General features: G+C 40.7%; 1 protein-coding gene across 2 annotated transcripts in view; it reads left to right on the forward strand.

Moving 5' to 3' along the window:
• Positions 1-12,204, forward strand: part of PARP4 (poly(ADP-ribose) polymerase family member 4) — a 98,247-nt gene that overhangs the window by 45,207 nt on the left and 40,836 nt on the right. For both annotated transcript variants that reach the window (XM_077974285.1, XM_015120768.3), the window contains exons 17-21: positions 389-475; positions 9,352-9,516; positions 10,168-10,214; positions 10,363-10,441; positions 11,772-11,909. In XM_077974285.1, coding sequence (XP_077830411.1) covers positions 389-475; positions 9,352-9,516; positions 10,168-10,214; positions 10,363-10,441; positions 11,772-11,909 — 516 coding nt within the window. The remainder of the gene's footprint in view (positions 1-388; positions 476-9,351; positions 9,517-10,167; positions 10,215-10,362; positions 10,442-11,771; positions 11,910-12,204) is intronic.

Raw genomic sequence — 12,204 nt, forward strand, 5'->3', positions numbered from 1 at the left:
CGTCTCAGAAAAAAAAAAATAAATAAATAAAATAAACAGCAGTTGATTAATTCTTTGTTTATTGTAAGGATTAGTGCACAGTTACACTTATAAACTACAGTTTCCCAAATTTAAAGTAATTATGTTTTGTTCCACATAAACTCCCAACCAAAAACAATTTTTCCACTATTGATTCTGAAATATTCTGATCGCAACTGAAAGAGACTCCTCTTCAGTTGACCTTTCCTGGTTCAAGTTCTTACCAGATAAGTACATTTCGATGATCACTTTATTTACGTTTCCATTCACCTTAGACTCGGTTTTTAGTTTTTGCCTGAGTTTTAATAAACATTGATGTTGTTTTCTTCATTAAAGTCTGAAGGAATGATTTAAAAATCATCTTTTCCAGATTAAAGAGAAGGAAGAAGCCCAGCGAGAGTACCGAGAAGCCGTGACCCAGGGCCATGGCGCTTACCTGATGAGTCAGGATGCTCCGGTATGGCTTGGTGTGCGCGCCACGTGCGTACAGGAGAGGGAAAGAGAGTTAGAACAGGATTTGAACTATGAAATCCATGCTAGAGGCTGAGATAATTTACACTGTTGTAGGCCCCAGAGTTTCACTTGCTCTAAGTAAGGGGAAGCCACACCAGTCAGACCCATTTGACTTATCTGAACCAAGGAGGAAATGGCGTCAGTAATTCCAGACAAACAGGAAGAGCTAGGCCTGTCATTGGGAACCGAGTTTTCCAGAAGGAATGACGGAGAAAACGATAACATTTGAGGTATATAACTTTCATCTGCTGCTAAGAGTGTGATACATTGGCTGGGCGCAATGGCTCACGCCTTAATCCCAGCACTTAGAGAGGCTGAGGTGGGCGGATCACCTGAGGGCAGGAATTCGAGACCACCCTGGCCAACTTGGTGAAACCCCATCTTACTAAAAATATAAAAATTAGCTGGGCGTGGTGGCAGGCACCTGTAGTCCCAGCTACTGGAGAGGCTGCAGCAGGAGAATTGCTTGAACCCGTGGGGCGGAGGTTGCAGTGAGCCAAAATTGTGCCATTGCACTCCAGCCTGGGCGACAAGAGCGAAACTCCACCTCAAAAAAAATGAAGAGTGTGATGTATTTACAGTTTTCCTGGAAGTAAGCTCACCCAGCAGATGGTCCAATCATAAAGCAGGGAGGCATTTCTGCCGGGTCCTACTTGGGCTCAGTTCCTGTGCTTTTAGGTGATTCACTTTAGCAGGGACGTGACCTGGACAGCGTGGAAGTGGGAACAGCTGGCAGGTCCACTGGACTACTTTCCTTAAATATCAGGTGTTTCACGAGGCCTCTGGCAGGTGCTAGATTGCGTGTAGTCAGTGTCTAACTCTAGTGCAGGTATTTTAGTTGTTTTTGCAGATGGGGCCATATGTTTGAGTATCACCTCTGAGGGTGACACATGGCCATGGTGTTCTGAAAATTTAACATTTGCTGGGGCTAGGGGCACATTCAAGATTAATATAGCTCTAAGGGGTAAATTATTGGTCTTGACATCTAAGATATCCACTTGCAGGATGGGAATAGGCAATGAAGAGGTGATTATTGAACAGTTAACAATGCTAGCTCTATATATGGCCAAACTGTGTGTATAGAAGCCCGGGGTTCATTTGAGAGGCTGCCACTTAATATCAGGGTGTCTTCCTATGTGAGTTGGTAAATGTTTCCTCCTAAATACTTACATATTTCCCTAGGAATATAGTCCACAAGAAAACAGTCTTCACAAGAGATATTACCTGTGGGTAAAGTCTGATCAGAACTATTGCTAACCCAAGCCTTCAGGTCTCCCAGAATGTGTTTGACATCTTGTGACTATAATGTTCTCATATCATATGGTATTCATGTGTTGTTATATAAATACCATATATGCCAGGTGTATAACAATACCATGTGTTGTTATATAAATACCTGTAATCCCAGCACTTTGGGAGGCCAAGGCGGGAGGATCACTTGAACCCAGGAGTTTGAGGCTGCAGTGAGCTGTGTTAACAACACTACACACCAACCTGGGCAACAGAGCAAGATCCTGTCTCTAAACAAACAAACAAATCTTAGCTTAGGAATCCCTCCATCTAAGCTTTTCCTGCCTTCCCCCAGGAAAGACCCGTGGTTTCATTTTCCCATGGCCACCTGGACATATTTGTCTTATAACTCTTAATATACTGTTTGTAAAGATAGAGGTCTAGCTTGTAATCCCCAATATTTAAGTGTGGAAGTAACAGAAAAGGATACTTAATGGTAAAATAAAGAGAAAATTGTGGTGCTGAAACCAAGGATGAAGACAGTGCCCGCCTAGGATGACTTGTGTCCTCCTCATTGCCAGATTAAATGGCAATGTGTCCAAGACTTCAATTTATGTGACTATTTGATGATTTTCTCCTTTTCAAAACATCTAGACTGACTTGTCACCATAACCCTATACTATCTAGATAGCATACTATTGAATTTTGCTACTTTATCCAATCTGATAGTTTCTGCACTTTGTATTGTTTAGGTCATTTTTATTTAATACAATTACTAATCTGGTCGGATTTATATCTACGATCTTGCTAGTTGTTTTCTATTTGTACCATTTGTTCTTTGTTCCTTTCCCTCTCTCTTCCTACTTTCTCTTGTATTGTTTTTTAAATGATTCCATTGTATCTCCATTATTGGCTTATTAATTCCATCTTTTATTTATTTATTTATTTATTTTTTGAGACAGAGTCTCACTCTCACCCAGGCTGGAGTGCAGTGGCGTGATTTTGGCTCACTGCAACCTCTGCCTCCCAGTTTGAGCGATTTTCCTGCCCCAGCCTCCCAAGTAGCTGGGACTACAGGCACACACCACGACACCCAGCTAATTTTTGTATTTTTAGTAGAGATAGGGTTTCACCACATTGGCCAGGCTGGTCTCAAACCCCTAACCTCAAGTGATCCTCCTGCCTCTGCCTCCCAAAGTGCTGGGATTACAGACATGAGCCACCATGCCCGGCCAGTTATATCTCTCTTAAAAAGTTTTGATTGTTGGCCAGGTGTGGTTGCTCATGCCTGTAATCCCAACACTTTGGGAGGCTGAGATAGATGGATCACTTGAGCCCAGGAGTTCAAGACCAGCTTGGGCGACATGGTGAAACCCCAAATCTACAAAAAATACAAAAATTAGCTGGGTGTGGTGATGCATGCCTGTAGTCCCAGCTACTTAAGGGGATGAGGTGGGAGGATTACTTGAGCCTGAGAAGTCGAGGCCACAATGAGCCACAATGGTGCCACTGCACAGCCTGAGCAACAAAGTGAGATCCTGTCCCAAAAAATAAAAAAATTAAAGTTTTGATTGTTGCTCCAAAGCCACATGTTAAATATATGTTAAATATGGTAACCACTTATTGTATGTGGATATTTACATTTAAGTATAAAATAAAATGTTTCATGTGGCCAGTGGCTATCTTATTACTTAGTGCATAGATAGAATATTTTTATCATCATAGAAAGTTACATTGGTCAGCACTGCTTTAGGGTTTACTACTATATACATCTTTAACTTACCACATACAGCCTACAATATTATACTACTACATACGTAAGAACCTTACAACCAGAATACATTACATTACAACCAGTATACGTTCATTTCTTTTTTCCCATATCCTTTGTGATATTGTCGTCATGTATTTTATTTCTTCATATATTGTAAATCCTACAATGTGTTGTTTATATATTCAACTATTCTTTTTTTTTAAGTTGTGGGATACATGTGCAGGACATGCAGGTTTGTTACATAGGTAAACGTGTGCCATGGAGGTTTGCTGCACCTGTCAACCCCTCACCCAGGTATTAAGCCCCACATGCATTAGCTGTTTATCCTGATGCTCTCCCTCCCCCAGCCCCCCAACAAGCCCCAGTGTGTATTGTTCCCCTCCCTGTGTCCATGTGTTCTCATTGTTCAGCTCCCACTTATAAGTAAGAACATCCTGCGTTTAGTTTTCTGTTCCTGTGTTAGTTTGTGAGGATAATGGCTTCCAGTTTCATCCATGTTCCTGCAGAGGACATGGTCTCATTCCTTTTTATGGCTGCATGGTATTCCATGGTACATAGGTACCACATTTTCTTTATCCAGTCTATCATTGATGGGCATTTGGGTTGATTCCATGTCTTTGCTTTTGTGAATAGTGCTGCAATGAATATACACGTGCATGTATCTTTATAATGGAATGATTTATATTCCTCTGGGTATATACCCATTAGTAATGGGATTGGTGGGTCAAATGGTATTTCTGGTTCTAGGTCTTTGAGGAAGACCACGCTGTCTTCCACAATGGTTGAACTAATTTACATTCCCACCAATAGACTAAAAGCATTCCTATTTCTCCACAGCCTTGCCAGCATCTGTTATTTCTTAATTTTTTTAACAATTGCCATTCTGACTGGCATGAGATGGTATCTCATTGTGGTTTTGATTTGCATTTCTCTAATGATTAGTGATGTTGAGTTTTTTTTCTTATGTTTTTTTGGCCACATAAATGTGTTCTTTTGAGAAGTGTCTGTTCATGTCCTTTGCCCACTTTTTAATGGGGTTGTTTTTTTTCTTGTAAATTTGTTTAAGTTCCCTGTAGATTCTGGATATTAGACTTTTGTCAGATAGATAGATTGCAAAGATTTTCTCTCATTCTGTAGGTTGTCTCGTCACTCTGATGATAGTTTGTTTTGCTGTGCAGAAGCTCTTTAGTTTAATTAGATCCCATTTGTCAGTTTTTTGCTTTTGCTGCAATTGCTTTTGATGTTTTCCTCATAAAATCTTTGACCGTGCCTATGTCCTGAATGGTATTGCCTAGATTTTCTTCTAGAATTTTTAGAGTTTTTGGTTTATATTTAAGTCTTTAATCCATGTTGAATTATTTTTTGTGTAAGTTTAAGGAAGGGGTCCAGTTTTAATTTTCTGCATATGGCTAGCCAGTTTTCCCAGCACCATTCATTAAATAGGGAATCCTTTCCCCATTGCTTGTTTTTGTCAGGTTTGTTGAAGATCAGACAGTTGTAGATGTGTGGTGTTACTTCTGAGATTTCTATTCTGTTCCGTTGGTCTATGTGTCTATTTTTGTACTTGTACCATGCTGTTTTGTTTACTGTAGGCTTAGAGTATAGTGTGAAGTCTGGTAGTGTGATGCCTCCAGCTTTGTTCTTTTTGCTTAGGATTGTCTTGGCTATACAGGCTCTTTTTTGGTTCTGTATGAATTTTAACCTAGTGTTTTCTAATTCTGTGAAGAATGTCAGTGGTAGTTTAATGGGAGTAGCATTGAAGCTATACATTACTTTGGGCAGTACGGGCATTTTTATGATGTTTATTCTTCCTATCCATGAGCATGGATGTTTTTCCATTTGTTTGTGTCCTCTCTGATTGCCTTGAGCAGTGGTTTGTAGTTCTCCTTGAAGAGGTCCTTCACTTCCCTTGTTAGCTGTATTACTATGTGTTTTATTCTCTTTGTAGCAATTGTGAATGGGAGTTCATTCATGATTTGCTTCTCTGCTTGTCTGTTGTTGGTGTATAGGAATGCTTGTGACTTTTGCACATTGATTTTGTATCCTGAGATTTTGCTGAAGTTGCTTATCAGCTTAAGAAGCTTTTGGGCTCAGACAATGGGGTTTTCTAGATATGCGATCTTGTCATCTGCAAACAGAGGTAGTTTGACTTCCTCTCTTCCTATTTGAATAATCTTTATTTTCTTTATCTTGGCTGATTGCCCTGGCCAGAACTGTGAATACTATATTGAATAGGAGTGGTGAGAGAAGGCATCCTTGTGTTATGCTGGTTTTCAAGGGGAATGCTTCCAGCTTTTGACCAGTCACTATGATATTGGCTGTGGGTTTGTCATTAATGGCTCTTATTATTTTGAGATATGTTCCATGAATACCTAGTTAACTGAGAGTTTTTAACATAAAGGGATGTTGAATTGTACAAAGACCTTTTCTGTGTCTAGTGAGGTAATCATGTGGCTTTTGTCTTTAGTTCTGTTTATGTGATGATCAACTATATTTTAAAGCAATTAAAAATAAGGGGAAATGTCTCTACGTTTATTCTCATTTTTACCGTTTCTGGTGCTCTTCATTTCTTCGTACAGATACAAAGAAATATTCCTTCCGTTTGAAGAGTTTTCTTTATTTTCTTTTTCTAATGCAAGTGTGCTAGCGAGGAGTGCGCTCCTCTTTTATCTCACAAAATCTTTCACCTTCATTTTTGAAAAATATTTTTTTGCTGAGTATGGGATTCTAGGTGACAGTTTATTTGTTTTCCTTTCAGCATTTTAAATATGTTGCTTTATTTTCTTCTGGCTTATATGGTTTCTAACCAGAAGTCAGCTCTAATTCTTGTGTTGTTCTTCTATATGTGAAGGTATCTTTTTTCTCAAGCTATCTTCAATATTCTCTTTATCTTTGGTTTTCAGTAGTTTGACTATGATGTGTTTATGTTATTTTTAAAATGTATTGCTTATTTTGCTTGGATTTCTCTGAGTTTGGATTGTCTCACATTCATTTTGGGACAGTCTTGACCCTTATCTATTGAAATATTTCTTCTCCCTCATTCTGTCTGTCTCTTTCTCCTTCTGAGACTTCAATACATATATGTTAGACCATATTTGATATTGCACCACAGCTTTTGGAGCTCTGTGTTTTCACTTTTATTTCTTGTTGCATTTTATTTTGGATAATTTCTATTGACCTAGCTTCAAGTTCATTCATTCTTTTCTCAGCTATTGTCAGTCAGCTGATAGGCTTGTCAAATCCTTCAACTTTGATAGTGTATTTGTTTCTAGCATTTTTGACATTTAAAAATATAATTCAGTCTCTCTAATGAAAGGTTCCATCTGTTCATATGTATTCCTCACGTTTTCTGTATGTTTTTTCATATATTAATCATAGTCCTGTCTGTGGCAGTGTCACGGTTATCTCTGGATCTGCCTGTCATTTTTTCCTTGCTTTTTAAAAAGTGTGTATTTTGGAATTTGTGATTGAATGTTGGACATTGTGCGTAAAAGAAGAAGAGAGACTGAAATAAATGGCATTTATGCCCAGAAATGGCAACTCCTATTCTTTCAGACTAGTGTAGGGGTTGAAGAGCTGAAGGGGTTGAAGAGCTGAGTTTGAGTTCTGCTGTTGTTATCAGTACTCTCTGTTGTTATTATTCCTCTCGGTCTCAAATTCCTCTAGTGGTGGACTGCCACTACCTTGTGCCTCTTGGGTCCTGGATCCAGAACTATTCTCATTGAGGCTCATTCTCTGCCCCCAGCTTTCAGCAGACCCTGCACACTGTCCGACAGAGGTGGTTACAGCCACCTTCCCCTCGCCCAGTGCTAGGCTGCCGTTGCTTGATGTGCTGTACTAGGCTCCTGGTGGGGCAGGGGCATTCTTCTGGTTCAGCCTCAGTCTTAGGCAGGGCCTGCAGTCCTGGACCTTAGGGTGGGAACTTCTTAGCACTCCTGTTCGTTGTCCTACCTTAGTGGCAGCCAAATTCTGCCTTGTGTCTGTTAAGAGTTGTTTGGGGGACAGTTTCCTGCCTTTCCTCCAGTTGTAGCAACCCCTGCTTTGTACTAGCGCAGGGTCCTGGGCCTAGGAGGGTGTCATCCCCTGCCCCATGGGGAGGTGGCTGTTCCTCTCTGAAGCAGTGGAACAGAAAAAGAAAATAAAGAAAACTCTTCAAACACCTGGGCACGGGGCTAGTAAGGAAGGCTTCTGATCGATCCCTGGTTTATTTCTGCCCCTTCCCCGCAGCTCTGGAAGTGAGAGTTTGCTGCCCCTCCTCCAGCAGCTGGAGGCTTTTGTTTCATGTGGGGTAGGGATCCAGGGAAGTGGCCCCAGCACCTCCCACACACCTCCTCCACTGAGAGGTGCTCCACCTTGGTCTCCTGTCCTGCCCAGCCTTTCCAGTGGGCCCAGTGGAAGGCTGTGGGGATGTGGGGAAATGCCTGTGAGAGAATGCAAACTCCCCTTGGGTCAGGAGCTCCCAATTATTCTAAACCAGCAAGCTCACCCACCCTCAGCCGGGAGGAGTTCACACAGTTCCTGTGTCCCATCTGTCCCCTCTTTGGAATTCAGTTCTCTTGGTTGATGAGTTCAAGACAAGTTATGATTGTGTAGATTGCCTGGTGTGTTACAACAGAAGTAACATTATCTGCATCCATCTATATCCTACCCAGAAACAGAACTGCAATCCCACTCTATTTAAAGTGGCAGTCTCTCAAATGAACCCCAGGTGTTTATACATACATTTCTTTTAAGGGCTAGCACTATTAAGTATTTAATAATCACCTCTTTATTATTTAATTCCATCCTGTAAATGGATGTCTTTGATGTCAAAAGTAACAATTTAACCTTTAAGCCTAAATTAATCCTAATCTAAATAAAGAAAATTTTCATGATAGTGTGGTCAATTAGAATGGTGAACATAGTTGGGGATGTTGAGAGGATCTCTGCGTAGTTATCCGAAAAAAATGTATCTAGCCTCTTTTTTCTGCACTAGCTAGTCATGGGGTTGCCGCCTTGTATAGTGATTATCAACATCCCAATAAAAGAAAGCTGAAGACTTTTTATTTAAAAATAACATGATAGTCTGGGTGTGGTAGCTCACACCTGTAATCCCAGCACTTTGGGAGCACAAGGTGGGTCACTTGAGGCCTGGAGTTTGAGACCAGCCTGGGCAACCCCATCTGTACAAAACTATTTAAAAATCAGCCAGGCATGGTGGTGCGTGTCTGTAGTCCCAGCTACTTAGGAGGATGGCTTAGACCTGGGGTTTCAAGGCTACATTAAGCTATGACTGCACCACTGCCCTCCAGCCTGGATGACAGAGCAAGATCCTGTCTCTAAAAAATAAATAAATAAAAATAAAAATAACATGAGAAATTACCACAGGGTAAAATAATTAAGCAAGGGCCAAGCTTAGAAAAAACTGCCCTGTTCTACAGCTGCTGGCGAAAGTGGTGTTGGGTGCCGTGGAGATCAGGGAGGGTCTTCGAGAAAGGGCTTTGTGGAGGCTGTCTGTGCAGCAGGGCCCACCCGTGCAGGGAGCTCACACGTCGGAGCCCCCGGGGCAGAGTCCGTGAGTGCCTCTTCCCAGTTCAGCTGCCAAGGGGGCCCCTCTCCGTCTGCCTGCCGCGGACATCACCCTGTTCCCATCACTGGTGAATGGCTCCAGGATTCTCCGCTAGCCTCATCAATGTGTCTTTTAGGTTTTATTACTGTTTTTCTGAGGAAGAATTTGGCAGGTTGTCGTTCAAGTTCCTTAAGAAGTACATGGAGTCAGCTGGCATATAATGGGTAGGCTTTCAAGTTGCACGCTAAGTCATATGTTTCTGTTTCAGGACGTTTTTACTGTAAGTGTTGGAAACTTACCCCCTAAGGCTAAGGTTCTTATAAAAATTACCTACATCACAGAACTCAGCATCCTGGGCACTGTTGGTGTCTTTTTCATGCCCGCCACCGTAGCGCCCTGGCAACAGGACAAGGCTTTGAATGAAAACCTTCAGGTTTGTACGCATAAGATTTGAAGAAGCATTTTGGCGGCAGTGGAGGGGGAGTGGTGGAGGGCTGTGGAGGAATTTATGCATGGGGAGAAAAACATGTAAAATAATCTTTTAGGCATAAAGTCAATTTTACTGACATTTATGCATTTAGATCCATTATGTGTATAAAATGAAAAGAATAAAAGATACAGATATGATCAGTAAGCATATTGTTATTCTGCTTAATCACTCAAAACATGTTATATCTGTAGTGCATGTTCATCACGAAGAACTAGGTAAGCACAGAGAATACAAATAAGCCAAAATAAGAAAATTAAAACCATCCTTTATCCCATCGCCCAGAGATAGCTACTAGTTAATGCTTTGGTATATCCCTCCAAACTTCCTACTTTGTAGGCACAGCACATGTATAAAATGTGTGTGTGTGTATATACACACAGACATATGTAGAGTTTAAAATCTCTGTCAAAATGGTCAGTTGTATTTTAGAAGTTCCTGTCATTCCATGAGCAAACTTTCTGTGTTTCTCTACTTGAAAGTGAAACCAGCTGTCTTGCTGACAGTTGTGGCCTTGCCAAGATTACATTCAGTTTAGAGTCTCATTGTGAAACTTAATATATGCTTAGTTATACAAATATGTTTTTCTTTTAACAGGATACAGTAGAGAAGATTTGTATAAAAGAAATAGGAACAAAGCAAAGGTTAGTACCTAAAATATAAAACCTGTCAATTAATCATTCAATGTATATTAGTTTTCTGGTTTAAATTTCCATTTAGAATTGTTTGAAATAATTTCAGATAGAAATTTAAGATCGTAGACTGAGACAACTTTCTCTTCATTTTTGGTAGCTTCTCTTTGACTATGTCTATTGAGATGCCGTATGTGATTGAATTCATTTTCAGTGATACACATGAACTGAAACAAAAGGTTAGTGCATCTTTGATTTGTTAAGAGCTCTTATTTTAACACTACTTTTATCTTATCAAAGCAATGCATGCATGTGGTTTCAAAGTGAAATAATGCTAACAAAAGCTTCTAACAAGAAACAGCAGTCCTGCCCCTGATTCTCCCCAGACCAGTTTCCAGAGACAGTGAATCACTTGGAATATTTGAGGTGTTTCTTTGATTTTGCCTCCAATTTTTAAATATTATTTTTAAATGATTTTTCTTGATTCACCTGTTTCAGAAATTATCTTTTGACTTCCTGTTATGGAAGTTGGATGTGTAGCTCTTGCCCCCTCCACCCACCTCACTCCCTACTTTTCCTCTCCCCTTTATTCCAAAAGACCTGTTTCACGATAGTCAGTGTTTATTATGTAAATGATGTTAACCACTGAGCCAAGAAATGTATAATATTATGATGAGTTTTCTTGTTTGTTTTGTTTTTTGAGACAGGGTCTTGTATCTGTCACCCAGACTAGAGTACAGTGGTGCAGTCATGGCTCACTTCATCCTTGACCTCCTTGGCTCAAACAATCCTCCTGCTTCAGGCTCCTGAGTAGCTAGGGCTACAGGCCTGTGCCACCACACCTGGCTAACAAAAAGAAAAAAAAGATTGTAGAGACAGGGTCTCACCATGTTGCCCAGGCTTATCTCAAAACTCCTGGGCTCAAGGGATCCTCATCTGATGTGCCATCTGCTATACCCAGATAAGTCTAACTGAATGGGCAGATCTATAATCTTTGGATCCGGGGTTTGAGACTGTTTCACACGTACCTAAATTTGACTATGTGAATCAACCTTAGGATTGCAGAAGGGTGACTAATATGCTCATGGTCTTCTAAAACCTGCATTTTGTTATTTTGGTTTCTTTGTTTTGTTTTGTATGTGTGTGTTTTTTTTTTTTAGATGGAGTTTTGCTCTTGTTACCCAGGCTGGAGTGCAGTGGTGCGATCTTGGCTCATTGCAACCTCCACCTCCTGGGTTCAAGCGATTCTCCTACCTCAGCCTCCTGAGTAGCTGGAATTACAGGCTCCCGCCACCACGCCCGGCTAATTTTTTGTATTTTTAGTAGAGACAGGGTTTCGCCAGGCTGGCCTCAAACTCCTGACCTCAGGTGATCCACCCGCCTCGGCCTCCCAAAACACTGAGATTACAGGCATGAGCCACCGCACCCAGCCTACATTTCATTATTTTGGAATTTACTACTACTTTGTTGATTCTTAATAGAGTTATGTAAGCTATGCAAGGGTTTGCTCCGTGACAGGTAAGTGCAGACTCCATTACTCACCTTGTTGTGGTGGTGTTTGTTTTGCAGCGCACAGACTGCAAAGCTGTCATCAGCACCATGGAAGGCAGCTCGTTAGACAGCAGTGGATTTTCTCTCCACATCGGTTTGTCTGATGCCTATCTCCCAAGAATGTGGGTTGAAAAACATCCAGAAAAAGAAAGCGAGGTATACTCCTTTTTACTTAGAAATAGGAGACGCTATTGAAAAAATGTTTCAGAATAAGTTGGTTAAACTTGCAAATTATTGTCTTGAAAAACTAGCATTACAAAATGAACTCTCACACCCCAAGATTCTACAACTAAAAATATTTATGATATCAAGTATTCCAAACTTCTGACGTTTCATCCAAAACCCTTATGTGGATGATTTGCCTGTACATATTGGCATTTTTACCTTAAGCTCCACCAAAAGAACATGTTCTATCAGACATTACGTTGGGTATTCTGTATACTTTTAAAAT

The sequence above is a fragment of the Macaca mulatta genome, chromosome 17 (genome assembly GCF_049350105.2).
Source record: "Macaca mulatta isolate MMU2019108-1 chromosome 17, T2T-MMU8v2.0, whole genome shotgun sequence".
In the NCBI taxonomy this organism is placed as follows: domain Eukaryota; kingdom Metazoa; phylum Chordata; class Mammalia; order Primates; family Cercopithecidae; genus Macaca; species Macaca mulatta.